Below are 25288 nucleotides of genomic sequence, written 5' to 3'. Positions count from 1 at the left end.
AAGCTTTTCTCTCCATTTAATCTTGTGCTTGAAAACCCATTTTTGTTAACTCAAGAATTTTAGATTTGCATGATTCAGTTTACTTCGCTATAATAATTGTAAGTTACCGAGTATAAACCATGTTCAGTAAATATTATACTCTAACATTACAGCTGGCTAATAAAGAGATCGAATGGTACACTAATATCTCGAGTTGATTATCTTCTTCAGTTTTAAAAATTTGTATCTGCAATAATAAAATTTTTGTTTTAAATTTTAATTATAAATTTATAAGGATTGTTATAAAAGTAATCTAAGAGAATTGCAAGTTTACGAAATTCAATTTCAAAATTAACCGTATTAAATCATAGATTATCGTAAGGTATAAATTATTGTATTTAATCGTTTAATTATTTTCTTTAAATTGACGATAAATTTAAAAAATTTTAATTTTTTTAGTGTTTTTAGTAGACGTAAATTCTTTCATCATCAAAACTACTTTATTTGAAGTTTATCTTTTAAACTCTAAACAAATTTTGAAACGTGGTAAGTAAAATCATTTGTTCAATATAGTTCGGTAAGATGGCGCATGATGACATATTTAATCAAATAAAGAGTAAGAAAGTAGACTAAGTGAGTAAGAGAAACAGAAAATGCTTTGACAAGTCTTTACTTTTAGTCCGATACTCGTAGTTTCTCCTTGATTAAGAAGAAATATTCGCAATTTTAAGGCTAAATTTGATCTGCAAGAAAATAAATGACATGATTCGATGTTAAAACAATAAAAAGGAGAAAGGATACTCATGAATGGAAAGCTGAGAAGCATTCTACCTGAAAAAATGGTAAGTATGATTGAACAACTCGACAATTTGATCTGTCGAGAATATGGTGTCAATTCTAACCTTGCAAAGGTTGAATATGGTAGAAACTGTCTTATAGTAAACTTCACGTAAAATTTATGAATCTTCAATGATTTATTTAAACATCTGTTCGTTTCAACCTTTTTTCAGACCTTTTTCCTGCACATTACATGGATGTCGATAACCTCACCTTCAACTTGTTTGAAGTAATCAAATTTTCTCATTTATATTTCTCTCTCTGTTTGCTTCTTTTTTTCTAATTTACATATTTGGAAGACAGAAATTGGTCCATCAAAGTCAATTGTAAAAGTATCATAATGACGTGCCGATGAACGGTCTTCATTCGAAATTTTTTGTAATTTAATGTATATTGATCACTTCAATATTTCCTGTTATCTTATAGTACCGCAAATAGTTTATTCAATTCAATTATCCAAATAAATTTTAAATATATCTGTTATCTGATCTGTCAGTAATTATTTATGAGTAATTAATACGTTATACATGTACCTTATATTATATTTGCCTTGCAGACAAATTAAATATAATTTTTAATGAATATTAAATAAATTTTCTGTATATATAAACAAAGAAAATTTATATAAACTTTTTTATCATTATCAATAAGTTAGAAAAGATTAATCTAACAAAGTATGTAAATCTATACATATTATACTAATTAATGTATCATACGTATACAATTTTATTTATATCATCTTTTTGTTACTTTTAAATTATTATTTTCTTCTAGATATTTTTATTCAATTATTTATAATATTTTGAGAAAATATTTTCAATATTCTGATAAGTATATTTTGCATTTACATAATATTTAATATTGCTACATTTTTTTCGATTTTGGAGAAGACAATGCTGTTTATTTATAAATATTATGCTGCACATGCAGATCAAAATTATGCTTAATACGAAGACTATCATAAGCCTATCTCATAAGATAAAATATTTTTATATATAACAGTGATAAAATTAAATTAGATTTTCGTTATACAAGGTTTATGTTTAATATTATCCAAAAACTAAGAATCAATCATATAGTATAGTCATAAGTATTGTCATATATTATTACGTAATATATATCAACAGAAATTATTTTAATTTTTAAGATAAACATTTTATGTATTATTCATCAATATAATCCTACACAATGTACCTACAACATGAGTGTAAGATAATCTCCTATGAGATGATATTACTAACGTACTTAGTAATGTAGTCAGAAACAATGATACTGTGTTGAGAGGAGTTATTATACAATTATATTATAAAATAATCCATTTAAGTTAGTGCATTGTTTAACTGTTAATACCAATTTTATTAATATATTTGTTAACGAGAATTGAAGAGATAGTATTTTTTATGTATTTATTTTATGTGAAAATATTTAGTTGTTATTAACTTATTCCTTATTTTCAAACATATTATATACATGTACATAAATAAATTATGTATATATATTCAAGTTTCTTTTACAGGTTGCAATGCCATGGAGAAATTTCCACTGAAAGGTACAACATTATCGAACAATACAATTCCACAAAATCATCAGCATACATTAACTACATACCAGTCAGTTGATACAAAGGTAAAAATTAATATATGAAGAAATTTGATAAGAGAATAATAAAAAAAGGAATAATAATAGTAACAAAAATTTAAAGAGTGAAAACTTTGATTAATTACAGATAGAAAATTCAGATGATGTATACTTCGTAGAGGATGTCCGATCGCGAAATCGAAATACTGCACGTGACAGTACTATAAGTAGCGACGACGACATGCTGGAAGTTAATAATGTAAATTCCCATCATGGACAGAACACCGTTCTTTCGGAACACTGTATCCGTATCGACGATGCTTCCTCTCACAGTATGTAATAAATTATGTAATTTTTTAATATTATAATTTACACTCAATTTGTAAAAATGTAGAACACAGTTTCATTCTGTATTGCTCAATTGTATTTCAGTTTCAGTTGATTCCGATGACATTCCTGGTATCGGACAATATGATGACTTTCACACGATTGATTGGCAACGAGATATCGCTCGAGATAGAATGCGTCATCGATATATTGTGAAAAAGAAACATGATTCTATTTGGGGCTTAATCAAGGGAGCTCATGATGCTTGGTCTGGATGGCTCTGTGTTTTGCTAGTTGGTCTCTTTACAGGAGTCGCAGCAGGTATTATAGATATAGGGGCTTCTTGGATGACTGATTTAAAATTTGGCATATGCCCACAAGCATTTTGGTTAAATAAAGAACAATGTTGTTGGAGTTATAATGAAACAACTTTTGACGGTGGTAACTGCTCTCAGGTATGTGCTTTATTATTATCTTTTCTTTTATAATAATGTTTAAGTTTGTATGTCATAATCTTCTTTCAGTGGTGGACATGGCCAGAAGTATTTAGTCAGTCAAAAGATGGTGCAGGACCATACATGATCTCGTATATGTTTTACATCGCTTGGGCTCTTTTGTTTGCTTCACTTTCCGCCTCATTAGTAAGAATGTTTGCACCATACGCTTGTGGTTCAGGAATTCCTGAGGTAAATATATAAAAAACGAAAATAAAAACTATAATGATCTTTTAATTATACTGAAAAATCATGTTTTAGATAAAGACCATCCTAAGTGGATTTATTATTCGTGGATATTTAGGAAAGTGGACATTAATAATTAAATCAGTAGGTTTGATTCTATCGGTCTCAGCAGGTTTAAATTTAGGCAAAGAAGGGCCGATGGTTCACATAGCTTGTTGCATAGGAAATATATTTTCTTATCTTTTTCCAAAATATGGCAGAAATGAAGCAAAGAAAAGAGAAATTTTATCAGCAGCTGCTGCTGCAGGAGTTTCAGTTGCTTTTGGTGCTCCAATTGGGGGTGTTCTTTTTAGTCTTGAAGAGGTATGTATCAGGAGAATGATAGTTTGATATATCTAATGGTTGAATATATTTAACAAAATTTTCAGGTGAGCTATTACTTTCCACTAAAAACTTTATGGAGATCATTTTTCTGTGCCTTGATAGCTGCTTTTATTTTACGATCTATAAATCCATTTGGCAACGAGCACTCTGTGCTTTTTTATGTTGAATATAATAAGCCTTGGATATTTTTTGAGCTAATACCCTTCGTCATGCTTGGAATAATTGGTGTAAGTTTATCTTTCTGTAAATTTTCTTCCATAGTTTTCTAAAGATTGTTAAATTACCCTTTTCCCTTTCTCTTTCTTTCAATAGGGCGTGATTGCTACTTTGTTTATTAAAGCAAATCTGTTTTGGTGTCGTTATCGTAAAACTTCAAAATTGGGCCAGTATCCAGTTACCGAAGTTCTAATTGTAACAGTTGCAACTGCTGTTATTGGATATCCAAATCCATATACACGAATGAGTACAAGTCAACTCATTTATTTGTTATTTAGACAATGTGGAGTATCAAATGCAGACATTTTATGGTAGAAATTCCCTCTCTTATTTTTTAAAATTAACATTAGTTTTAAAATATAGTAAATTTCTCTTTTTGTTTATATAGTGATTATAATAGAAACTTTACTGCTGTAAAATCAGCGATTGAAGTTGCAGCAGCTGGCCCCGGAGTTTATAAGGCGATATGGCTTCTCGTCTTAGCATTAATTCTAAAACTTGTTATGACAATATTTACGTTCGGTATGAAAGTACCTTGCGGATTATTTATTCCATCACTTTGTTTGGGAGCGATAATGGGCCGTATTGTGGGGATTGGAATGGAGCAACTAGCGTATAATTATCCACATATTTGGATATTTAGTGAAGCATGTTCAACTGGTGTCGATTGTATAACTCCTGGACTATACGCAATGGTTGGTGCCGCAGCAGTTCTCGGCGGTGTTACTAGAATGACTGTTTCTCTCGTCGTAATAATGTTTGAGTTAACTGGAGGTGTACGATATATTGTACCGTTAATGGCAGCCGCTATGGCAAGTAAATGGGTCGGCGATGCTCTTGGGAAACAGGGCATTTATGATGCTCACATTGGTTTGAACGGTTATCCATTCCTTGATAGCAAAGATGAATTTCAACATACTACTCTTGCGGCTGATGTCATGCAACCTAAGTAATTGCACCATTATCGTTAAAATATTATATTCTTGTAAAATATCTTTGATTTGATTTTTACGTTTTCTCTTCATAGTTAACAAGCCTAACGATATTTTCAGACGAAATGAAGCCCTTCATGTGCTCACTCAAGATTCAATGACAGTCGAAGACGTTGAAAATTTATTGAAAGAAACGGAACATAATGGTTTCCCAGTGATAGTTTCAAAAGAATCTCAATATCTTGTTGGCTTCGTGTTACGAAGAGATTTGAATCTTGCAATCGCAAATGCCAAACGTATGACAGAGGAAATTACTGGACAATCATTGGTTATATTTACAAATGGAAACAACATTCAAACTCATTCTCCTCCACCACTTAAATTGAAAAAGATCCTTGATATGGCTCCAATAACAATTACCGACCAAACACCCATGGAGACTGTTGTTGATATGTTTAGAAAGTTGGGATTAAGACAAACCCTTGTTACGCATAATGGGTAATTACTTTCTATTACTTTATGTATTACTTGTTTTGTGTACGATACAAGATTATATTAACTTTTCATGGCTACGTTCAACTTTGCAGCCGACTACTCGGAGTTATTACAAAGAAGGATGTATTGAGACACGTGAAGCAACTTGACAACGAAGATCCTAATTCTGTATTGTTCAATTAAAATTTATATAAAAAATATATATATGAGAGATACAGTGTTTTATAATGCATGGTATCAACCGAGCAATTGGGTACACTATACCAACAGTATGGTTTTTGATATTTTCATATAATCGTTAACAAGAAATTTGTTTTAATTATTAGTGATTCCAAGTGAGGATATAATAATAATAAATAGGTAAAACAGTTTTAACTCTCTGCACTATCCGAGTTTTTATATATTTCATTAAGGCAAATCTCAATTTATTTACTATATGTTTAAAAACTTAAAGTTTGGGAAACTAGTAGAAGGAAAGTAATATTAACAGTGCTTAATATGTTTTACAATTCTTTATATTTTCAGTTTTCATGTTGATCGAATGTGTAAAGGTGTTATATTGTATTTGATCATACAATTTTATAATGTAGCATGAAATACGTTATATATATATCACATTTAAAAACGTTATATTTCTTGAATCTATAACTTTGAATTTTTATAGTGGGAACAGCGAACCAAATAATAACACGTTTAACCGTGTTACATATCTAGGTAGAGTGTCACGTAACGCAACAAATTTTATTGCTTGCTATTTACAAAACTAATCGGATTTAAATATTAAGAATAATATGAATTTTATTTTTTGAACATCCATTATGCATACGTATATACATATATGATTGAGATTAATGTAATTTTTCTTGCTTTTGCTTGATATATTTTAGATTAAAATATTCCAAGAACTAATAGAATTTCTATAAACGATGATCGAAAGAAAATAGATTATTCCATCTAGAGTAATTTTAGTCCATGTCCAATCCAACATATTCTTGCTGATTTAAAGGACAAATTATGAAACTTTAAGGAATACGAAATCTTTTCTTACACATGAAAAAATTAAATTTATGATCATGTCGATTTTCAATATACATATGTATATATGCAAATATAGTACGACATGTACGCAATATATATAGACGAATGAACTTTATGAATATTGAGGTTACATAAACGTAATATATATGAGTCTTAATATATATGAATGTTAAAATATAAATGTAAAAATAAGTATTATTTAAATATTATTTACAGCAAAATCTCATAAACAAATATTAATAATAAATCGTTATTTTTATTTCAGTTAATTTCCTGTTCTTCTTTTAATGGTTGATCTTTATAGGGGAGATATAAATAGATGTCCAAAGGACGAGAAAGAATATAATTATCAATAAACGAAATACCAAAGACAAAATTATTCATTCACGAATACGAAGTATCAATTAACGATTTTTAGACATTTCTCGACAAACATATAAGAATTTTAAGAATTAAGTATTGTATTATACATTGTGCTTAATGAAAATTGATACCAATCAAATACTTCATCTAGCAAAAGCAACGCTAGAGGACAAATCAATAAGTATTTGAAAGATAGTTTGTAGTTATAGCTATATAGCCTGAGGAACTAGGACGTTTTATTCGAAATTTAAAGTCGATCAAAGAGAAAATCGTAGATGAATACCGCATGTGTCAGAGAGGAATGGAAGATTCGCGAGAACAATTTTCGGAATAGCAAGAAAACGTTGGAATGGGAAAGTACGATATGGTATTTTAAAGGATTCGAGACAAAGAAATAAAGTAGGAAAAGAGGTAATGATGTTCTTAACTCTCTCGTCAAAGCGAATTTCAGGATTTTATATACAGCACGGTACATATGCACAAAAGAACGAGGCTTTTTCTGCGAAACACTAAACAATCATCGGCGTGTTTTATCGTTAAAGTCGTTTGTGTTTGATTTTCGGGTGGAGAAAAAGAAAAAGAAGAAGAAGAAGATAATATTGGTTGAGAGAAAAAGGAATAATAATGTTTGTTGACCACAGTATCACCTGCAGGGGTCAGTTGTAGCTAGAGTGGGGGATAGCGAAGAGCATTCGTGCAGGCTGGTGGTTCGCTAGTTTCGCGGTAGCGATAACCCCCGATGCGCGTGTGCATGCATGTATTTCGATGTGTTAGGTTTAGATAGATTCGCTTATACAGGGAAAGAGAGACCTCAAAGCCGTTTTCCTCGGTCGTTCAATACGCGCGCGCGCGAAACGAATCGACTTCGTCCCATAGTATCGTCACAGTTCTCGTCGGAGACGTTCGTGATTTTGCACCCTTGTTCAAGTCACAATTTACCGAACTATATGACGAGGGTACACCACGGTTTCCTTTCTTATTTTCCTTCATCTCTATTTCTATCTTCGCCTTTCTTTCCCTCCAGTTCTCTTTCTCTTACTAAATCCTTCGTTTTCTTCGCTGCCTCCTTTCTCTTTACGTTCATTTCTCTCGTTATATTTAAATACGCGTTAATTTCTATCCTAATCCCATTCCATCCCATCGTTTCGATTTTAACGCATAATATCGCGTTCCCCTCGGCTCGTTACTCGCAAATTTATGTGCCTGATTCTTTCTTCCTCCTCATCCAATTGGTCGACACGTCGTTATCATCTCATTTAAACCCAATTTGGAACGCTATTCAGAGCCCAAGCTTTGAATCTCCTTGGATAAAGCAAATGGTAAATATGATTCGCGAGTGTCATACGTTACTGGAGTGACCAGTAATCAACAGACTGGTTTTTACGTCATTCCTTGTTGTTGTTGTTCTATCTTGTTATTCGGCATTGTTTTCTATTCGCGATGCGATCAACGACGGGATCGTGTGTGAACGATATCCAGGTGACGACGTCGCAGGCCAGGCCGGATTAGGGGTACATCGATCATCAAGATATCAAGGAAAAATCACGCAACGTCTCTTTCGAGTATACTCTAATACTTCCCTCCTCCTTCCTTGTTTTTCCTTGCTGTCCCTCGTCTCCCGGTTTCCAATCATCTGACCGACTCTTCGTCCTTCCTCCCTTTCTTTTCATTATATCTGTTTTTCTTGCTTTCGTTCTGCTTCTTGACTTTTTTACCGCTTGGTGGTGAAACGCGCCGCAGTGGCACGATCGTCATCGACGAAAAAAGAAGAATCTATATACTGTACCGCGACACACATACGAGTTCGCGCTCAGTCAATAGCAGCTGCATCCTTTGAAATTTCAAAAGAAGCACAAACACAAGAGCATATCCACAAGTGCGAAACGAACGCATCGTGATCGAATACCAGACACGGCCGGCGATCAAACTAGCGGGGAAGAAACTGCTGCCTTCCAGCCTGCCGTAATACGGTGGTGCTACGACGATATCGAGAAGCAGGCCCAGTCGGCGGTCAAACAGTATTATGCGTTTTCTACGCTTTTGTTTATTATCAAGGGAAGAGATTCTTATGGATGAACGTGCACGAGCTGTCGAGTCGCGAAGGTGAAAAAGAATAGAAGGGAAACGCGATAAGCTGTACGTAGGAACCGCAACGATGAAAGGTACACATTTCGGTGAGCCGAGGAACCAAAGATTCCAATGATACCTTCGCAAGGTGGCCGTGAGGGATACAAAGGTTCTGCCAACCCTCCGAGCAACGGCTCTGAGGACAATGGCTTCGCTAATCGACCCCGAGTGGCGGGCCTTTACGCGACGAATCTCTTCAGAGAAGAGCTCGTTCGATTCTCGTCAGGAGAGGCTCCTCGATCTCATGGTCTCACACGAGATACTCTCGAAAGATCGCCACGAGAGATTGGAAGCCAAAGAAGTTTAAATCTCCCTACGGGCATAGCCGAGGAATTCGAGCTTTTGGATCGGTCAAGAGTCGGGATTTCGAGAACACCCCAGCCATTAAGGAGAGGAGAGACGGACGCTGCTGGTTACGAACCTAGATCCAGATTCGATGAATCCGCCACCAGACGAAGGGATCATTATGGATCGCCACCTGTCGAAAGGATTCGCGAGAGGGAGGACGAGCAACAGGGAGAATGCATTGCTCGATCCGCATGCAGTACCCTTCGTGTGTCTCTCCTTGAGTTTCCGCGCTCCGAGCAGACGACGTGGATGGAGTCGGACGTTGATGATTCTAAGATACCTGTTTCAACCGATGATCTCGCTGGGAGAAGAGGGCCAGATGACAGTTCGACGTTCGTTACAACTTCTGCCTCGATACTTATTTCTCCCGCGAGTGAGACCAGCGAATGCGATGCAATCTCGCCTCCGGAAGTGGAGAAATCATCACCGCCACCGTATACGGGCCTCAGTCCGCCGGAGTACACCGGCCAAGAGTACGAGACCAGCGAAACACCTTCGCCGATTTTTCCAAATTATCCACTGACATCGTACGCGGAGGAGACACATCACAGACGTTCGAGGTCGTCCGTTTCGGACGCCGGGCTTGAATTCACTGCTGCACGTGACGGACGTTTAAAGCGTGATAGCCGATTCGAGTCGGAGCCGGAGGAAGCTTTGGCGGAAGAGATCGGCAGATCGAGGCGAACCAGATCGAATTTAGAAAGGTCTACGGACGACGATATCTCGAGATCTAGAGATGTGGCGAGGCTGCGACCTCCCTTGGCCGCAGCAGCAGGTGTTTCGGCCGATTCTGGGACCGGTGATTCTGGAAGTGCGGAGATCCAAGTGGATCCCCTCGGCATTCCCAGAACAACGACCGCCGGTGAAATTCTAGATGGAAGGAACGGAGTTGAGAATGGCCAAGCCGCTAGTAAGTCGTCCATTAAAACTCCCACCGGGAACAATAAGCAAACGGTGAAACTCTTCACGAAGGAAAGTCTCGACAGGTTGGAAAACAAGACCGTACAGCTCGTCAGAGATTATGGCTTTCAGCCGAAACGACGAATGTCGGTCGAAGATGGTGCGGTGCTTCCAAACAAATTCGAACCTTTCCCAACTGAGCTTTACGGTAGGCCTCTCGAGGAGATTGACAACTTTATCTACGACGAGGTACGTCTTTAGACTCCTGCTTTTTTAAATTATTTTATCGGTTAACCGTTAGTTAACTTGTGATATAATTAGTTAAACGTCATATATTCAATTCGATTAATATGCAGGCTGTGCCGCAACATCGGGGAACCCCTTCACCACCATCAACTCTGCACATGGAAGTAATAGAAAAGGTTCATGCGAACATGCGCACTGTTCTATAAGTAGCTATAGCGAGTTGAGTTATAACTTTGGACTGTTTTTTTACAATTGGACTAATTCTATCAGAAGATGGAGACGGTCGAACTAATCTCGCATACCTATTTACAAACGGAACTCGATATACGACGTTGAACTTTGTATTCTACGCTTGCGAAAATTTCCATTCGATGATAAAACGTCTCCAATCTTCGCATTTAAGCAGGTCATTTTGATTGCATCTCGCGAAGGTATGCAGATACAGTTTGTCAAAGAAAAACCTCGCTATAACTCGGAGACAAGGTCGTATAGAGCATATGTTTAGACAAACCCTTTTCATCTTTCATGCGCAGGATCCACTGCCAAAGTGATTCCCCGATATTGCCGGACACCCCCGGCAGGTAGAGAAGGTAGAGAAGGTAGAGAAGGAATAATTATAGGATTAACATGATTTAAATTTATGATATAATTGTAAGGTTGCAAAAAAAAAATAGTTGCTCGTAAAAAGTAAAACTAATCACCTCGAAACTAGTCGTTTGATTTTTAGTCGTTAAGAGTTTCACTCGATCTTAGTAATGTCAGTCTCGGAGTACGTCATATGCGTTTAGTTATCGAAAATAGCAATGATATCGCTATTTCCTTTTAATTCTTAAAAAGAATATTTCTTCTGGCATATTCATGGCGGAACATTTGATTCATGTATCACTCGTACCGTGTGTTTCAGACATTCTGCGTGGTATCGAAGAGATTTCGTAAAAATTACATTCACCGATTCACGGCGACAAACAGCTGGTTCATATTTTCCCCGTGGAATCCTATAAGGCGGTATTGTATTTACCTAAGCACGAATCAGTACTTCGATTATATAGTCATGGCTACGATAATATTAAATTGTGCCTTCCTCGCCATGACGGAAACTATCGAGGAAGCCGAGTAAGCATTTTCACGCGGGGCGCGCGCAACTTCTCGGATTAATCAAACCTCTAGGAATATAATACGTCGCTTCTTCTCTTTTGTTTTCCAGATATATATTCTTAGCTATATACACGGCCGAAATGGTGATCAAATCGATAGCCAAGGGATTTGCGCTCAATAAATACACTTACTTGCGAAATCCGTGGAACTGGTTGGATTTCGTGGTGATCACCAGTGGTTATGCGACTATTGGAATGGAAGTAGGAAATTTGGCTGGGTTGAGAACATTCCGAGTATTGAGAGCCCTCAAAACTGTTTCCATTATGCCTGGTAAAAATCTTTAAGAAAGCCGACTTTCTACAGACATCTCCCTTTCTTTTCTCTCTTCGAGATTAGGAGAAAATATCGTGTAAAACCCGGTGGCTTCCTAGACCTTGGAAGCGACGGAATTGCAAATTGGTTTCTGGGGATTGCCGTGTTTCTTTAGTTGAAATTACTTTATTAATTTACCTTATCAACACAAAATCACATCAGAAATTTCCGACATTCGTTCGTTCCAATTTAGCTATATCGTCTGCTATGATATACATGGTACACATATAGATAGTGGAATAAATGAAAGGAAGTGATAGTAACGTGATATAAATGCGATAGGGCAGGGATATGCTGGTTATTCGGCTATTACAAAGTGGAGTCATGACTCGAAAAAGATTGAGAAATATTGGCGTTACAGTAAAACATAAACAATATCATTATCGGTCTGATTGACGTGAAACAGACAGAATTGACACAATTCGTAAATCAATGAATGATCAACAAATTTGTTAGAATTGTCTATCAGAAAAAGTTATAAAAAAAAATTGCTTTCGTAAGAAAATAATGGGATGAAAATAAGGATAATCGTTTATCGAATATTTTTGCAGGCTTAAAAACCATCATCAATGCATTGTTACATAGTTTTAAGCAACTTGCCGAAGTAATGACGCTCACGATCTTCTGCCTGATGGTTTTTGCACTTTTTGCTCTACAAGTTTACATGGGTGAACTTCGGAATAAATGCGTAAAAAATGTGGAATTCAATAATACTCAAGTCGATTGGAGAGAGTACGTATTGTTCGCCGTAATATGTTCTACTTAGATTCTAACATGTTGCTTGCAAAGTATTTATACGGATACATATGTATTAACTTGAGAGACAATGGCTCGTTGACTCTCAAGAGGCATTAACCGATACCTTGTACCGACCGCAGGTGGACTTGGAACTCGTCCAACTGGGCATTCGATGAAGACGAAGAACCAATAATTTGCGGTAACGCAACCGGCGCCAGGTTAGCCAAACTTGGTTCTTTATTACGCGCGACTGTTTTAAATGATATGCCAATTTTAACTCGAGAGAAACCCTACGTTTTAGGCACTGCAACGAAAGTTACATCTGTCTTTGTGTTGGCCCAAATCCAAACCATGGATATACAAATTTCGACAACTTTCTGTGGTCGATGCTCACCACGTTTCAACTGATTACTCTGGATTATTGGGAAGACGTCTATAATAAGGTAGTTGGTCAACTTCTTTTCCGCACGGATAATTGTTTCACCAAGGAATCACTATTTACATAACAAGTTAGTTTGCGAGGTATAAAAAGAATTGCTATATTGGTTTTTAGGTATTGTCGGCGTGCGGACCTATCAGCGTCTCGTTCTTCACGGTGGTCGTGTTTTTCGGCTCGTTTTATTTGATCAATTTGATGCTCGCTGTCGTTGCGCTGAGCTATGAGGAGGAAGCCGAAATTACGAACGAGGTATATAATCGTTGCAATTGTTTACCTCGAGTTGTCTGCCTTTGACCTTATCTTGCAACTGATTCGACAGGAACGAAGAAAGGATTTAACCGACCATCGCGAGGACTCGACGTTTAGTTTCGACCCGACAAAAATCAATGTGAAGACGCTTGCCAAAGAAAAACAAAAGAAATTAGACGCGAGGAAAGGAGTTCTCCTAAGTAGTTACACGCGCAAAAAAACACGAAGAAGAAGACGTGGGAGAAGCACTGCCGGTTCTGGTTCATCTGGTCAAGATAAAGGTGGCTCTGTGCCAAGCAGGTATACCATTCGTCATAATAAAGTCGAATTGCTCGACAAATAAGAAAAATCGTTTCAATGATCTTTATTCTAACTTTCTGTTCGATTAGGTCGGTGACGCCAAGCCCGAGCCCAAGTCCAAGACATTCGAACGTTCGACCGTCTCACTTACTTCTACAAAATATTAGCCCACGAACTGTAGAGAATAACAACGGTGTTCATAGATTGGCGCCAAATCGTGGAATGCTTCATTCTCGACAAGCAAGTAACAACAGTAATCAACACTCGTCGTTAGACGACTCAGGCGTTGTCGACGACCACGATGGCGACGATGTCACATCCGTAGAAGAACACGACAGGCGTGACAACAACAAAGAATCTAGGGCCCACTGGCAAGAGAGGATACCTACTAATAATAACGCCGATGGCAATGTCGAAACTAATGCGGGTGAAACGAAGAATGAAACGAATAACGAGACAGAAGTGGACAATGAAAGAGAAAAATCACAGGCAACTCATTCCGGGGGCTATCTTCGTGCGCCTACGAACGTTCCAGTTTCTCTTGCCAGCGGAACTACTAGAGAAATTCGAGTCTTTAAATGCAACGGCGTGAAAACGAAGAAACAGATGTACACCTTGCCGCCAGAGTATCTATCGCACATTGTTATTTTAGGTAGGGGCAACGAATTTTCTTCGTCGTTTGTATATATTCAAAGACAAGATTCGGTAATGATGCAGAAAAGGTGGCCTCAACTCCAATGACTTTAACTTTGAGATATGTTGTAGAGGGGAAGAACCTTAGTAACATGTACTTTGTTCGAGGCGTGGGACGATCGTGATTCAAAAATTACGTTAGGTTAAATTTTTTTAGGGAAATCCTATAAAGTCTAATCGTAATTTATTACTATTTATAATAATGCAACAAATATCGTTTTTCTTTTGTCATAACTTTCGAACCACGATCGTCTCACAACTCGGACAAAATGCACGTTACTCATAATCCTAACCGGAACATATTCGTAATTTAAAAAAAATTGGAGTTGATTACTTATAATTACCCAAGATTCCATACAACAGTTATAACGATTCGTTTATCGCTGGGTTTCAGATGATCTTCCCGATAGAAATTGCGAAAAGTGCATCCAATGCTGTATAGATTACGAGGGTTGGCTACGATTTCAGAATTGCTTGTACAAGGTAGGTATGCCAAAGAGGTAAAAGTAGAGTCGAGAGAGGAACGCCTTCGGATATGAAAGCAAGTATTTCTATCTAATATAACGAGTTCGATATTCGTTGCGGATATGTTAGTCAAGCTGAATGATAACGAATAACGAACCAGTTATTAGTAAAATACGATAAATAAGGCTAAGGATAGCAAACGAGAAAAATGAAAACGCTTGACTCTCGATTGACCAGTGGCTCGTATCTAGGTAGTGAGAGATCCACTATTCGAGTTGACAATCACATTGTGCATCGTCCTGAACACTGGTTTTCTGGCAATGGAACACCACGGAATGAGCGAGTCGATCCGACAGGCGCTCAACATCGGTAATAAAGTGTTTACCAGTATCTTCACCTTCGAATGTTTGCTGAAACTGTTGGCGCTGAGTAAAGATTTCTTCGCCAACGGATGGAACAATTTCGATTTGATAATAGTGTCAGCGTCTCTGATAGATCTTACCTTCGAGCTGGTAGACGGCCTGTCCGTGATACGCGGACTGAGACTTCTGCGCGTGTTAAAACTGGCACAATCCTGGACGACGATGAAGGTTCTTCTCAGTATTATTATTTCAACGATCGGCGCCCTTGGAAATCTCACCTTAGTTTTGGTGATCGTGATTTATATATTTGCCGTGATCGGCATGCAATTATTCAGTAAAGACTACACTTTGGACAAATTTTACCCAGATCCGGTACCACGGTGGAACTTTAACGATTTCTTTCACTCGTTCATGATGATATTTCGTATATTATGCGGAGAATGGATCGAGCCCCTGTGGGACTGCATGCGAGCAGAAGAAGAAGACGGGCCCGAGGCTTGCTTCGCCATATTTTTGCCAGCTCTCGTAATGGGTAATTTCATGGTGTTGAATCTTTTTCTTGCTTTGTTGCTCAACAGCTTTAATTCGGAGGAATTGAAACAGAAGAAGGAGGAAGTGGGCGATGACTCGAAACTCGCAAGATCGTTCGATCGTATCCGTTCGATTATACGGAAGAATAAATGTTCGCGCTTGTCTCAAGCTGTCGCTAAAGGGAAAGGGAAGGATGCTCGTTTCGAAAAGATCGTGCGACGCGTAATAGATCGGTCTGACAACGAGACTAAATACGCTATTCAAGAGACTGTACTCAGCCTTCCAAAAGATAACGTTTACAATAGATCTTATCAAGAAAGTTTAAATCAGCCCGTTTTTTCTTACGATCCAATGTACTCTCAGTCTCAAACGGAAGAACAAAGATACAGACAAAGGGATAAGGAAGAAGAGAAGGACGCCTCGCCTGACGACGAAAACAATTATTCGAGTAAGGAAAAAGAGATCGAGGAAAACGAAGGCAAAGAGGAGGGATGTCAAGAGGTCGATGTCGTGAGAGACTCTTCGTCTTCGAACAAAGCACCAGTTGAGGAAAGAGTCGCGATGCTACCTCAGATAGATCCGTTTCCTAGACCCGAGGATCGGGTACCAAAACGACCTTGGCACGCGCTTGTCAGCTACGTCGATGAACTGACGGTTGGCGGTAGGAGAGATAGTAAAGGAAAATACATCGATGGCATGGGTTCTTTTCCTGGATTTGGAAGAAGCAACCGACGCAAAGAACCGCAGGATTGCTTTCCACGACAGTGTTATCAGAAGTAAGAACCTACTACTGCACTTTGAATTTCTCTCCTGCCAGCGAATCAATATGATAGCAATACGTTATATGTGCAGGTGTACCTGCATCGACCGGTGTATTGCAACAGCTATCGGCAAAAAATGGATCAGAATGCGAACAGTGATTCTTTCAGTCGTTGACACGCCTGCCTTCGAATGGATGATCCTAGTTTTCATTTTTGCATCCTCCATAACTCTTTGTTTCGAAGACATTTATCTAGATGATAATCCTTTCTTGAAGAAAATCCTCTATTGGACCAATCTTGGCTTCTGCGCGCTTTTCAGCATTGAGATGTTACTCAAGTGGTTAGCTCTGGGTTTCTGCAAATATTTCACCAGTTTTTGGACAATCTTGGATTTTATAATTGTCTTTGTAAGTAGAGCCTATACATTCAACAGCAGCATCGATTTCGTATCGTATATATGTGTTTACGTGTATGTGTAAGCGGCAGCATATACGGGCGCGCGAGCGCATGCTGTGTAAATTTTAACGTCCATCGTTGCTGCATGGATTTTTCATTCCCGCTGATCGTAACTATCCTGTTGCGATTTCGCTACTTTTTCTCGCTGTTTCCTTCATTTTTATGCATTTCTTTCTCAATCTTTTATATATGTCGCCTTGCGGATTCAGGTACGTGCGAAATTAATATGTTGCTCCTATTGCATCCAGTTATGGTTGAACTATATTTCTGACGCTTTACGTCTTATTTTGGTTCATCATAATTTCGCTAATGTTACCTAATTTATTTATCTCTTCTTCCTATATTATCTGCCACTTTCGATATTTGTGGCGGTCATAACGTTAGTTTTAACATAGCAATTGTAAGTTTATATTTTACAATTGGTTATAAAAATTTGTGCACGACATACCCTGAGTCTACGAATATACAAGGCTCAATAGAAATTAATTAAAGATAATTTCATGTAGCTTTTATACAAGTCTTCTTACTTAATGCGACAAAAGAATGTATTCTAACTTTTTATACATTTATAGATATGTGTACCATGGATCGAAGAGAATACAGGATTTGACAGAAATAGTGCAGCCCTTAATCACTTGTAAAATGCTTGAAAACAAACTCACCAGTACTGCTTTGCATGACATTCTAAACGCCGTTATTATCGATGTTTCGCTGGCTGTTCATACAAAGTAGCTGTGCAATTTTCGTTTATTCAATTCCTTGTAATTTGAAGTTTGTATAGAAAATCTGTAAATATGAGAATTTGTAACCATTTTCTTTTGAGTTAAACAAGCACTAATTATTACATTAAATTTACGATAATACACTGCCAAGCTAAATGTACAAACAGCATGTTATTTTTTGGAGGTTCGAAGAAACGAACGTGTCTTTTCAACAATTGTAATGTAACTTTTCTTGAACAGGTATCAACATTTAGTCTGTTGATAGAAGAAAACGAAAATTTAAAAGTGCTAAGATCTCTAAGAACCTTGAGAGCACTGAGACCATTAAGGGCGATATCGAGATGGCAAGGCATGAGGGTAAGGAATTTGCTGTAGACTATGCTGGTAGATTGCTGGTAGATCTCCTGGGAGCTTGAAATTTAGGAGTATCGGCTGTTTCTTTTTTGTCCTGGCTAGATCGTAGTGAACGCGTTGATGTATGCGATACCTAGTATATTCAACGTGCTCCTCGTCTGTCTCGTGTTCTGGCTGATATTTTCTATTATGGGTGTACAATTTTTCGGCGGCAAGTTTTTCAAATGCGTTGACGAGTACGGCGAATTATTAGATATATCAGTAAGTAGAATCTCTTCTCTATCCTCTTTCTCTGCTTTGACGATGGCAAAAGCAGAGTACAGTGGAACTCTGTTTATATGAACGAAATTTTAGTAATGTTTAATTAACTAAACTCTAGCTGAGCTTCTATCATGCCTGGACTACCGTCCAGTATTAATCCACTTATATGAATGTCTAAAGAAGCGTTCGCTCGATCGATATTATTGTCAATATTTAAGGTTCTTAACATTGTATCAACAATATATCGGATTAGACTTTAGGAAAAGACAGACTTTAGGAGCATGCAGCACTCATCAAATAAGCAGTCCCGGATTTACAAGACGTTTTCTTACTTCAAATCTGTAACATAATATTTAAATACAACGTTTTCCAGCTGGTGAACTAGACGTGGCTGGCCTGTAAAATGACACTCTATATATTGATCAGCTGGACTCTAGAGGACCTGTTAAACTTGATTCAAACTAACGATCACTGTATGGTCAGATCAGGTCGAATCAGGCACAAGTCAAGAGATTTTCATTTGGCTTGAACCGCTTACTGCGAATGCTCTTATCGGATTATGTGTAAACGATTTTGACCGGTACCTAATTTAACGTGATTTGACCGTGATCGCTGGTGCGAATCGTCACTTACATAGGAAAATGTTCAGAACCTTAAATACCGACAATGATATTAACAACGATGTTGGTAGGTGGGAAGAAATAGGTGGACTGCTATTTCTAAAATTTCATAAAAATATATGAACGAGCTGGTTATATGAACCAACTTGTCCCCCGACAGGTTCATATAAACGGAGTTTTGCTATATCAGGTTGCGAAAAGCAAGAAAGGAATATTCGAATCGACGAACGTTACTTCTTAGATCGTAAACACGAAAGACGACTGTCTGAGGAAAAATTACTCTTGGGAAAATAGTAAAATTACGTTTGATCACGTCGGAATAGCTTATCTAGCTCTGTTCCAAGTAGCCACATTCGAAGGGTGGATGGAGGTGATGCAGGATGCAGTAGACGCAAGAGGTGTAGATCTTCAGCCTCAAAGAGAAGCAAACATCTACGCATATTTCTACTTTGTGATATTTATCGTTTGTGGCTCCTTTTTTACACTAAACCTCTTTATCGGAGTAATTATAGACAACTTTAATATGTTGAAGAAAAAGGTAAGAAACACAACCGATCAAAAAGACGTTATCGAAGAATAACTCTATTACGTATTTCATCGAACGCTGAAACATTTTTTCCATTCCCCTTCTTATCCTTTTTATCCCTATTTTCAGTACGAAGGTGGGGTGCTAGAAATGTTTTTGACCGAAAGTCAAAAGCACTACTACACTGCCATGAAAAAGCTTGGCCGTAAAAAGCCACAAAAAGTGATAAAGCGTCCGATGAATCAAATCCTCGCAATGTTTTACGACCTATCGAATTCACGCAGGTAACGAATTTCAGTTTTACTTGTTCATTTACGTTCCCTTTTTTCTTAACTACTCGTCTCTTTTTTTTCAAGAAGCACGACTACGTTTTGCCAATTTCGTTTTATAAACAACTACGATGTTTCCAGATTTGAAATAGCAATTTTCATTTTGATATTCCTCAACATGCTGACAATGGGAATCGAGCATTACGATCAGCCTCATCCAATCTTCTTCGTTCTCGAAGTGTCCAACGCATTTTTCACGACCGTTTTCGGTTTAGAGGCAATCGTGAAAATAATTGGGCTTCGATATCATTATTTCACGGTGCCATGGAACTTGTTCGATTTCCTCCTCGTGCTGGCATCCATATTAGGAATATTAATGGAGGATATTATGGTAGACTTTCCGGTGTCTCCGACGCTCCTGCGAGTCGTGAGAGTGTTCAGAATCGGTCGAATCTTAAGGCTCATAAAGGCAGCCAAAGGTATTCGTAAACTGCTCTTCGCTCTGGTGGTTAGTCTTCCGGCGCTGTTCAACATCGGTGCCCTGTTAGCTCTAATTACTTTTATTTATGCCATTATCGGCATGTCAGTCTTTGGTCATGTTAAAAAGCAAGGCGCGCTCGATGATATGGTGAGTAAACGTTATTAAAACCTTATCGTCTATTTCTCTGAATCTTTATTCCTCCGATCACATATTATCTGAACACGACATGCTAATTGATATTTCTTTGTTTTTCTCTTTGTGTTTTCCTTTTCGTTCCTTTTTTACTCATTTTCTGTAGGTAAATTTCGAAACTTTTGGTAGAAGCATGCAATTACTGTTTCGATTAATGACATCGGCCGGTTGGAATGATGTGTTAGAGTCTTTGATGGTACAACCACCGGATTGCGATCCGACTCCGACTAGTCGACAAATGAATGGAAATTGCGGATATCCTCTCTTGGCAATAACATATTTTACTTCTTTCATCATAATCAGCTATATGATAGTTATCAATATGTACATTGCTATTATCCTCGAGAATTTTAATCAGGCCCATCAAGAAGAAGAGATTGGTATCGTCGAAGACGATTTAGAAATGTTTTACATACGATGGTCCAAGTAAGAATTGCTTTTCAACTGCCTTTTTATGCGTATAACAATACTATCTTTGGTTATACTTTCATTCGGGATTTGGCATTAACGTATGTAACTGTGATTCGTAGGTATGATCCGCACGCGACACAGTTCATAAATTTCTCGCAATTAAGCGATTTCATAGCAAGCCTGGATCCACCGTTAGGAATTTCAAAACCAAATATGGTCGCGTTGGTTAGCTTTAATCTTCCTATCGCAAAGGGTAATAAGATTCATTGTCTGGACATTCTGCACGCACTTGTCAAGCACGTCCTTGGACACGTAGAAGAGTCTGAAGATTTCCGAAAGCTACAGGAACAGATGGATATCAAGTTTAAGAAACAATTTCCTACGCGCAAAGAACTTGAGATTGTTTCTTCGACGAGAATGTGGAAACGTCAAGATAAAGCAGCTAGGCTGATTCAACGTACTATCAGAGAATTTATAACGTAAGTAACTAATCTTCTATTTATTCTTCGACACGTTCACTGTGCTCCGGGGCATATATATAGGGTGTCCTCTTAGATTTAAAATTTAAGGTTTAAGATTTAACCCAGTCCCATACCTCATGTCAATTTGACACATTTTTCACGTTAATAATGATGTTATTCTGTCATTTGTAAAAAAAATTGATCCGAGCTTTTCTGACCTTTATTTCTTTTAATATGAAATGTAAATATTTAATATTTTTAGTGACAAAACATGCGACAAAAATGTATGACGGTTGTTACAAAGGGCCCTATGCGTCAATCTGACATGCATGATTCTTACGTTTTATCAAGTCCTTTGACAGTTAATTCGTCGCCTTGTAATTGTTGCACGACAATTATGCATTCATTGTGTACGACCCATTCAGAATGCAGCTAGACGTGTATAGATTGTTCTTTAAAATACAATAGAGTTTGAGGTTTTACGATGACGTATCGACAAACGGTATTTTGGTTATATATATAGGGGAAAATTAATAATATTAGAATTATCAATACAGTGAACGTGTTAATGGTATCTTGTAATGCGGATCGCAATAGAAATTCCATTGTGTTCAGGGCAAAAAAGGAACGTGAAAGGATGGCTCAAGAAGTAGACTCGCAGACTCAAACGTCGAGTCCTGGTGGTGGGAATGAGGGTAGGGGCGGGGGTGGATGGAGTGGCAAAGTATCGGCATTTCTACATGTGCATAGAGGTAGCCGAGCCAGTAGTCGCAAGTCCTCGAGGGCCAGCGACGCCAGCGATTTCAGCGAGCTCGGTACAGCTTCGGCATGGCTTTTTCCAAACTTACCTCTGCTGTTGCTCTCCGGCGCCACCGGTACTCACGAGGACCTGCCTCCTCCCGCTCTAACCGTATCCCGTCCCTCGCCGACTACAGAACAACAATCGTTTACCGGCTCCTCTGCTACTTCTGCTACTTCCTCCGATCTACACATTAGGTTTGCGTTTCTCCATTTACTCGCAATTAACTTGGGGTAACCAAAAACATCTCGATAATTTATAACAGTTATTCGTAATTAAAACCGATTAAACTAATTTATTGACTGTTATACAGCACCTATTTTTATTTTTATTATAACTGTTATGGTCGTTGCTTACAACAGATCAATCGGGGGTCCGACTCTCGGCCGGCAGAATGCCGTTGAAAGTTATCCCGATGAGGAAGTCCCCAGTCTTCCTACGAAGCGCAGATCACTTCCGCCAAGCGCTACAACACTCTCTCTAAATACCTTACATCGTGACATCAAAGAAGCGTTTAGCAGACGTTGCGGTAGCCTCCGGAAGAAACATCAACCAGCACCAGAACCAGCTCCGCTGCCAATCGAATCTACCGATGTAAGCATACTTGTTACAGAACCCAGTCCAGAGAATTCAGCACCGCCTACAAGACCGGCACTACTTAGACGACAATCCGCAGCCACGGTCGTTCACGTCCTCGTTCACAGAGAGAGTGAAGAATATCGAGATACACAACCCGACAATGCCAGTTGATCTTAGATCGTTATGCTTGACATCCTTCCGAAATCAGTTTAAACGAGAGGCTAGGCTGAAAGCCACCGAAATTTTGCTTCTTATCGCGTTACAGTGACCTCGAGATTCGAATCTCATCCGATTCCCTCTCCTCTCCCCCTTTCTTTGACGCTGTTGCCTTAACATCATTACCATCAAATGTTCTTACTATTTCATTATAATATGTACATTTGAGAAGTCTCGATGAAATTATTTCCTAACAATTACAATAGTAATAACTTTATAAGAATATTTATTCCGATAATTAGATCTTCTTGTAAACACAGTACGATTTTTCTTTTACAAAAGCTATTCTAACGATACTTTTGATCCTAATGAATAATAGTAGCCTATTTTTAGTAATCAATTTATCGCGACGAGCTTAAATCTTTTCTTATGCAATAGAAACAGCGATAGCTGGAATATATATAGTTGAGGTAGTTCAATTGACTCGATATTACACGAAACTCGCATTTCTTCTACCATAATTAAGGGTGATTGGACCAATTTAGTGAAATATATTTAAATTCCGATCCCTTCTTCAAGTTAAATCATTGATACGGTCTACTCCTTATAAAGAGGAATGAATAATAATTACGTGGACAAAAGAATAATACTGCCTTAAATAGCATAGATTTTTCATTTGTATAATTATTTTGAAGAAAGAAACAAAAAGGACAAAAAAGAGAGGGAAAGAGAAGATGGAAGGAGGAAAACCAAACGGGAATTTTTAAAGAAGTTGTACACTTAGCCAAGTAGTTGTTTTTCTTTACACATTTAAGGAAACGTAGAATACTAGTACCGCTACTAATTTTGTATATCAGATATCATAAACAATAGCATTTATAGAACGTAAACGTATGTGATGTTTGTCTTATTCAGAATTGTCAAGGAAATTGCGATATTTCTAATAAGTAATAAGATTACATGCTTATCGCTAATTTAGAATTAATAATATTTCTTTGTTTTCGTTCCATATTTGTTAGAAAGAAAGACTTTCTCTTCTGGACACGTTATAGCATTCAGGTAATGAATCGTACATTCACTACGCTAATGATCGATATTCAGCTTTCCGTATATGTATATATGTGCTAACTTTATAATCAATGTTATCTGTTCAAGAATATTGGAGAAAATGTAACGATATTTTCTTTTATGTTGGAATCAAATAACTAACAAAGAGAAACAGTAATGTTCTGATTAAGCGAAATTAAAATTTGGTGCATTTTAACCAGCTTGGAGTACCAATTCCAATATACAGTACAATTTTGTAGCTTGTTTTATAATATTATAATTAGCCATATATGTATATATATACGCGGAAAACCTGATATCGATCATCGATAATCAACAGAATAGTAAATTTATCGAGAATCTGTTAACATGTATGAAAATCGAACAATGCCCAGAAAGGATGGCTCTCTCTCCTCTAACGTTCGTCATAGCATTATTTTGAAATAAAATGCATTAATATGTTACATTACACATATAATTATACTTACATATCGCACGGTATCTATTGCTCAAAAAAGAAAGAAAAAAGGAAAAAACGGAGAAATCATAATGAATTTAAACTTTATTTTCAAATTCATATTGATTTCTACATTGGCATAATATACAGTATGTTCTGTTTAGCTGAGAACACTCGAATATCTGGAAAAATACAAAAGCTGTATGGTATCGAATGGAACATACTGTGCTTTTATCTGTTTGACCTTGCAATAACTTAAAGACGTCTTGTAAAGACGATAATCAAATTTTTTAATGGATACCTCCATTTTTTATTACATATTCTTGTAACTGATATTCAGATGTTTACAAGACACTACAAACTTACGTCTTTCGCATCACCCGTTATCGAGATATTAACTTTCAAATTCGACAGATCAATAGAAGGAATTACCTAATCTGAAAATGACGGCTCAGAACTGACAGACTGTTTCGGAAACATTAGAAACATCATTACATGATATACGTCCCCGTGGTGTACATCGGGTAACTGTGATGCAGCGGCACATTGAATTTTAAAGTTCATATTTTGATGGCAGATGGTGCAAAAGACACCAGTTTGTAATCTTTTGAACACGTTCTAAATGTCAGCTACAAGAATATTTAATAAAAAATAGAAATAGCCGTTAAAAAATTTTAATGCATGATCCAAGGTCGTCGCAAGGTGAAATAGATAAAAGCACAAATAGATAATGTCTCCCTTGATACCATGCACTTTTTTGTATCATTTTCATTTTTCCAGATATTTGAGCGTTTCTAGTTAAACAGGACATACTGTATGTATTGCTTTTCTTTCCATTTTCTATATAATTAAAAAACAACAAATCAAGAGCAAGCCAGTAAATATAGCTACATACAGTATGTCAAGTGACAAGAAAAGACAGTATTATAGATATCTTTGCTTTTTTGTTTATTTCATTCAACTAATCGTAAAACGATAAAGGTTTATGTAAACCTAACGATGTATACTTGTCTTCGAAGAGAAATCTTATAAGTTTAGTAAT

General features: G+C 37.1%; 2 protein-coding genes across 10 annotated transcripts; both read left to right on the top strand.

Moving 5' to 3' along the window:
* Positions 1 to 574: 574 nt before the first annotated feature.
* On the top strand, positions 575 to 5643 carry LOC100746671 (H(+)/Cl(-) exchange transporter 5). Of its 5 annotated transcripts, none has more exons than XM_033323570.1 (11): positions 575 to 821; positions 2333 to 2442; positions 2543 to 2726; positions 2833 to 3176; positions 3246 to 3407; positions 3477 to 3764; positions 3830 to 4012; positions 4098 to 4312; positions 4390 to 4950; positions 5054 to 5431; positions 5521 to 5643. In XM_033323570.1, the coding sequence occupies exons 2-11, from the start codon at positions 2344 to 2346 to the stop codon at positions 5609 to 5611; spliced, it is 2505 nt and encodes an 834-aa protein (XP_033179461.1). In that variant the 5' UTR covers positions 575 to 821; positions 2333 to 2343; the 3' UTR covers positions 5612 to 5643. The 5 variants fall into 5 exon arrangements, with proteins under 5 accessions (XP_033179461.1, XP_003493337.1, XP_024226736.1 ...); XM_003493289.3 differs by having other exon boundaries at positions 2827 to 3176; XM_024370968.2 differs by having other exon boundaries at positions 602 to 821; positions 2321 to 2442; positions 2827 to 3176.
* A 1073-nt stretch (positions 5644 to 6716) lies between these two features.
* On the top strand, positions 6717 to 23689 carry LOC100746550 (sodium channel protein 60E). 5 transcript variants are annotated; one of them, XM_033323565.1, is made up of 21 exons: positions 6721 to 10453; positions 11355 to 11563; positions 11655 to 11875; positions 12469 to 12649; positions 12796 to 12873; positions 12957 to 13098; positions 13209 to 13343; positions 13414 to 13643; positions 13733 to 14295; positions 14731 to 14819; positions 15053 to 16470; positions 16547 to 16862; positions 17874 to 17990; positions 18090 to 18248; positions 19110 to 19406; positions 19524 to 19678; positions 19805 to 20291; positions 20695 to 20762; positions 20867 to 21226; positions 21824 to 22204; positions 22370 to 23689. In XM_033323565.1, exons 1-21 carry the CDS (start codon positions 9029 to 9031, stop codon positions 22755 to 22757), a joined length of 7419 nt encoding a protein of 2472 aa, XP_033179456.1. In that variant the 5' UTR covers positions 6721 to 9028; the 3' UTR covers positions 22758 to 23689. The 5 variants fall into 5 exon arrangements, with proteins under 5 accessions (XP_033179458.1, XP_024226735.1, XP_033179457.1 ...); XM_012391386.3 differs by having other exon boundaries at positions 9029 to 10453; positions 20443 to 20762; XM_033323566.1 differs by lacking the exons at positions 20695 to 20762; positions 20867 to 21226; positions 21824 to 22204; positions 22370 to 23689 and adding an exon at positions 20466 to 20649 and having other exon boundaries at positions 6719 to 10453.
* Positions 23690 to 25288: the final 1599 nt, after the last annotated feature.

The sequence above is a fragment of the Bombus impatiens genome, unplaced genomic scaffold (genome assembly GCF_000188095.3).
Source record: "Bombus impatiens unplaced genomic scaffold, BIMP_2.2 scf_1079, whole genome shotgun sequence".
Classification (NCBI taxonomy): Eukaryota; Metazoa; Arthropoda; class Insecta; order Hymenoptera; family Apidae; genus Bombus; species Bombus impatiens.
This window is presented reverse-complemented; position numbering and strand designations above follow the sequence as displayed.